Source organism: Betta splendens, chromosome 6 (genome assembly GCF_900634795.4).
Source record: "Betta splendens chromosome 6, fBetSpl5.4, whole genome shotgun sequence".
Lineage (NCBI taxonomy): Eukaryota > Metazoa > Chordata > Actinopteri > Anabantiformes > Osphronemidae > Betta > Betta splendens.
The window spans coordinates 6135060-6141059 of record NC_040886.2 but is presented as its reverse complement, the minus strand read 5'-3'; the positions used below and the strand labels follow the sequence as shown (position 1 = coordinate 6141059).

Genomic DNA, 6000 nt, shown 5'->3' with positions numbered 1-6000 from the left:
CCATCTTTTTTAAATTTTACTTGGACATATCTCTGAGTCTTCTCAATCAGACATGGACACTGTGACTGTATGATATGGGGGCAGTGTGTGTGTGTGTGTGTGTGTGTGTGTGTGTGTGTGTGTGTGTGTGTGTGTGTGTGTGTGTGTGTGTGTGTGTGCAGTAGGAAGGATTTATATGCAGGTATATTTTTATCCATATGTGATTCTGTGCTGATATTCCTGGTTGGGCTGGCTCCAATAAGCTTTAAATGAGGATTCGGGTGATGATGTGTAGAAATCTGGACTAAATCCAGCCGTACGTTCCAGCAGCAGCCTGCTGAGCCCAGATTTGTATTTTCACTGTACAGTACAATGTCAAAACCTTTTCCCCATCATCAACATTCAGGTAGTTCAACACGGACAACACGGGGCCACGGGCTGGAATATAAATAGTTTATTTTGGACAAAAAATACCAGAAGGTGAAACAAGCCCACAGCCTCTCTGGTGCCGCAGACACAGTACAGGCGTTTTCATTACAACACTTTAAAGTCAAATGATATTTCTATGCCCCCTATACAAAATACTGCACACGTCTAAAGTAATAATCCAGAGCTGACCCGGCTCAGAAATGACAAAGCACCCATTTAATAGAAGTGTGGGGTGAGGGATCGTCATAGCCAGGCACTGTGCGTGTGCTTATCTGTTCTCCTGTCCTTGGCTCCGCAGGGAGCCCAAATGTTAAACACTAAATCCAGTTTGTGCACAATGCTGAGCCTCCACTAAATAGAAAAACAATACACACACATATCTGGTGATAAGAGCAGAGAGCTTATAGATATAAGGCAACTCAACTGTGGCAGAGCGGAGATGAGACACACGCAGCCTGCAACACGGCTAACTATGGACGGCAAGATAAAGCATTTAAACAAACAGGGCCTTAACACATACAGTGTACACACCCACACAAAGTGAGGCTATAAATATTCAAATGTATGATTATGTATAACCAGAGTAATGGATGCCCAGACTCCCGTGTGCTACAGTGAGATCCAAAAGCCCACAGTCAAGAATGCTGTGAACAAGCTTTGTTGTTTTCTCACTCATACAGTAGATCTAGCCATGAATTAGACCTTCGGTTTGGCTGTTGATCTCAGTTATGTGACAAACCGACTTGAGGAAGACTTTGCAGACGTTGACCTGATCTGTGAAAATGAATTGTCCACTCATCATCACACATTCATCTCAACATACTGTGCGTAATCATGTGACTGACACACTGATACTAACTACAAGCATTCGTGCTAATTATATTTAGGGCAATGTGTCATTTACACATGATCTTTGGCAGAAATCAAACACAGGCAGGTAAAGTTTAAGCAACGGATGGACAAAGGCTGGTGAGACAAAAACGTGACAGAGAGAAATAATAAGCTGGAACCTTTATTACTTAATTAAATCTTGCCGAAGGGAAAGTAAAAGGAAACCTGCTCTGACTACTGATCAGCTGCTGCTGATGTATTTTGTTCTGCAGCTCTCTCCTTACAAGGAACTAGCGTGAAACAAGTAAAAGGCTGCGTGGCTAAATTAGTGTTTCATTTAAAAGCTGACTTTGTAAATAGTATTTCTTTGCATTTTGAGGAGGCGTTAATGCATGAACACCGTTTCAGTGACGCCTCCGTTCTCCCTAAAGGCGGGGGATTGGCCACCTGTAGGATCAGCAATAGTGGGCTTCACTGAGCACATGCATGCAGGCAGGACAGTGAGGAGGGAGGGGAGATACAGGAACAAGGTGGTCTGAGCACAAACCCTGCTGGCGCCATCGTTACGCCACAGAGCCTTATTCTCCCTGGAACAAGAAAGCTCATACATGCAGGAGCGTGAAGGAACTAACACTGAGTATTAGCGTGCCATCCGCGCATTACATAAACTGTCCTGTGTCTAATGGGAGGTTTCTGGGTGAGTAAGTGCACTGCGGCTCAGTTTGGCTCAATATGTGTCAGGCTTGTCTTTGACATATTTACTGTATATTCCTAATGCAATTATTACAAAAATGTAATAAAATATGAACATACATCACTTCCCTTTGGTGCTTCAATGTCAATGTTTTAGTGGCAAAGTTTATAAACCAAAGTGCCGCTTGTAAAAGACACAACAACCAAAACTAAAGGGACTCTAAAAGCAACTAATGTGACAAATACAACTGACGAACACTAAGAATAAAAAAAGTTATTTCTTTCTAAAATCTCATGTGGCTTTGGGTAACTTTTAACAACTAAGGTAGAGGGCAGATCATTGTGGCACGAGTGAATCTTTTCATTGTTGTAAGTGTTAATGACCTGCATGTTTCCCCATCAAACCACAAAGCAGAGTCATATCACACAGATTGATGGCCTGCGTAGTTACTGGCCTTGACTTGGCTCTGGACGCCAACGGCAAAAATCGATTTTGGCTTCAGAGACACACCAGCGAGCATGAGAGGATGCATGCTCACACACACACGCACGCACGCACGCACGCACACACACACACACACACACACGCACACAGCATCATGAGAGCAGCCCAGTGAGTAGTGAAGTGGTAGAAGCACCATTCAGGCTGCAGGTTCCAGGTTTACAAGCACAGATCTGCTGTTACTGTGATGTCAGTGGGAGCATAGGGAGCAAAGGTGTAATGCACCACCAAGAGTTAATAAATAGTATAAAAATGCATGACCTGTTATATGTAAGTGCATAATTGAAGATGCTAGATAAGTTTGTTAACAACTAATGAATTGGATGTTTGACACTCTGAGGTAAACGATGAGTTCAAGCATCAGGATTCAGCCCAACTTGGCTCGCGTGTCCGGGCTGTACAGCAGGACCTGGAGCAGGATGACCGCGTCGATCAGGATCTGGGCCGACCCGCACACCCAGAACTGAGCCGGGCTTTCGTTGAGCAGGAAATAGGTGGTCTTGAAGACATCGCCGGCCGTCCACAGCAGCACCATCTTCACACTGGAGAAGGAAGGCGTGAGAAAGAGATCATTTCATCAGCTCACCTGCTCCAGTAAATATAGCGAAAGGACTCAAGGAGTCCGTGGATAGAATGTGCGTGGCCTTGGAGTGTATTAACAACCATTGTGTTGGAACATGCTTCATCTTGTTGTCAGAGTCGAGTAAGAGGATGTTTGATTCTCCACGGCAAGACAAAAAAAGGTCACCTACTGTAGGCCAGAAGGTCAAAGGTCATTGTTTACTAGTACAGCTGATTTCTTGCCTTCTTGGTTATGTTAGGGCTGCTCATTTTATGTATGAATATTTTTCTCACTATCAATATTGTGCATAATATTTTTATACAATGAACACAAGTGAATAAAGAGACACGTCTGCTCATTGTTTGTGCTTTGTTGATGGACATTTAATCAGTTTCAGACCACAGTGGATCACTACAGCACAGATAATACTATAAGCTAATCTACTGCTGGACTGCAGCAGAAAGGCAGGGCATTGTTCACGTCAGCCTCTGTTTGGCTTTTGTTTAGAATCCTATTAATACAGAACATGACTGGCCTTATCCTATAAGCAGGCGCACCTACTCGTTCCCTCCACGTCTCCACATTGTTCAGCAAACAGCGACGAACAAAGGAAGCCTTCTTGTCGCTGTCCACCGTCTGAGGCCTGCAGCCGTGACCTGGTGTCAGTGTTTGCCAGAATATTAAACTTACAGTATTCATTTCCGTATTCATCTGGGAACCTTTCAGTGAATCTTGCTATTTTTTCCCCCTAGCTCCCACTCCAATAGAAATATGAGGGTAGAAGTGGAAAAATCAATCAGCAAAAAAAGGCCTAAACTGTGGATTGATCACATTCTGTTAGAAAAAAAGTTAACACAAGAGACAGGGAATAAAATAGTCTTTAAAGGGGACAGCAGCCATCTGCTACACAATGCGCCGAAATACTGAAACCTTACAGAAACTATAAGCCTTCCCTTGTGTCAGTGCTCGACATTAAGTCTTAATCCTTCTTCTTGACTTTCCCCATGCTATTCTCCCCTCTCTGCTTTTCTCTCCACCTTCTGCCTGGTCCATCCACCCTCTGCTCACTCCTCCCATTCCTGCTCTATGGACAGCGAAGTCCCACAGGTATGAATGTAATGTGAGCTTATTATTGTATTGGGGGTGACTTGGCCTGGGGACAAAGCAGGACAATCAGTCATCAGTGGCCCACAGTAAGAGTCAGACGGGCGAGATGGAGAGAGCGCCTGCAGAGAACAGCAATTACGTGGCAGCCAGCGCGAGAGGCGAGGCTGCGCCACCAAAACCACCAGAGACAACGAGAGAGGCCTCTTTGAACGGGGAGGAGACCTCTGTGGAACAGTTATGGATGGCGGTTGAGTCGGCCTAATGACTATAGGGACGGCTGTCCTGAACTATCCTTGAGCTCTCCTTGCAGAGCCGCGTCAGACTCCTTCTCTCCCACGGGGTCCCTTCAGGCGCCAAAGCGCAACCAACACACCAGTAGCAAACAATCCCGGCCTGGCGTGGAAGTCAGAGCATTAGCAGTACAGTACAGCAGACCTACTGTAGACGCGGTGCTTGGTATGAAAGCGATAAACAAGGCAGGGTGATGATGCGAGTTGGACAAAAACACATTGAATATCTGCACACAAAAATCTGATCATATTAACACTGGTACATTCATAAATTCAGTAACAATAGAGGGGTGAGAGTCAGTGTAACAGATGTAAAGCCATTTCAAGCTCTGGATCTGTTGATCTCTGCGGTTTTCGTACATCATCGTCTTGTTGTTTTGTGTTGTGTTTGTGGCCCAAGTGTGAGACTTGGTCACCACCTCTCAAAATGAGAATATGCTACTCATTTTCTAATGCACACAGGAAAAAGTCACGAACAGAAACCCAGCTACAGCCGCACACACACCACACGCACTCAGAAACGTCTGAGGCAGAAGGGTCCCTCCTGTGAGGAGTCAGAGCCTCGTTTCCTGAATAGGAACGACAACTGGTTTAAGTGAAGGGTCAGGGAGGCCGTCTGCCTGAAGGAGGAAGACCCCGCTGTCAATGAGGAGGAGGCCTGAAGCACAGTCTGTCCCCCACTCACAGAGCAGCTTTCACCACGACCCAGATGGGTTCAGTGGTTCACACTCAGGTGGTCTCAGATGCCACTGAACAGAACTGTTTGAAAAAAAAACATGATCTACAGGAGAAAATGAACATGCACACACAGTCACCACATATTTATTCAGCTCTGCTTGTTCAGCTCACTTTTAAGAAAGAAACAAGCTCAACAGATGCAGTTCAGGCTAAATGTGAGGTTTCAATAAGGCTGCAGCATCTTTTGGAGCCACGCGATCGCTTGTTTTTTCCTTTGAGTTTAAATACAGCCTGTTCAGGATGCCCATTCATTCAAACCTTTTATCTTTCACAAAACCCAAATCTTCCCCAATTCTTATCACACAAAATTCTCTTTATGAAACTTGTGTGCCTGTGGAGCCTTAGCTGAATCGATGTGGAACACTCCACTAACCTTTGGTTTTTTTCTGATCTGGGGAAACCTTGAATTCTTAATTGTCTCTGCATCGTGATTTTCATCAATTTTAATTTTCTTTCTCTGCTGTAAGTTGCCAGTTTTCTAAAGTTTTTCCCCTCAGAAGACACCCTCTGTTGAACTTCAGAGTGTCATGATCTGTGTCTTTGTTTCTAGTTGTTCCCTGTTTCACGTCATGTCCTGCTTGTCATGTTTCACGCCATGTCCTGCGTAACACTACTTCCTGTTTTATTTTGATAGTCTCCTGGTTTCTGTTCCTGCTTTAGTTTTACTTCCGGGTTTTTGTCACAGCTGCTTCCTGCTCCACCTGATCGTTATCCTCACCTGCACTGAATCAGTTAATCACTCACCCGTGTATTTAGTCACCTCCTGTTCCCGTAGTCATTTGCCAGATTGTTGAGTTGAGAATGAGTTGAGCGTCCCTAGTTTCCTGTGTTCCCTGAGTGTTCGTGTTTCTCGTGTTTTGTTCCTGTTC

At 44.8% G+C, this 6000-nt stretch overlaps 1 protein-coding gene across 1 annotated transcript in view; it reads right to left on the bottom strand.

The window, feature by feature from the left end:
- Positions 1 to 418: 418 nt before the first annotated feature.
- The window catches only part of si:dkey-246g23.2 (solute carrier family 66 member 2), a 41581-nt gene continuing 35999 nt past the window's right edge, over positions 419 to 6000 (bottom strand). The window contains exon 5 of the mRNA XM_029154429.3: positions 419 to 2976. Coding sequence (XP_029010262.1) covers positions 2802 to 2976 — 175 coding nt within the window. The 3' untranslated portion in view covers positions 419 to 2801. The remainder of the gene's footprint in view (positions 2977 to 6000) is intronic.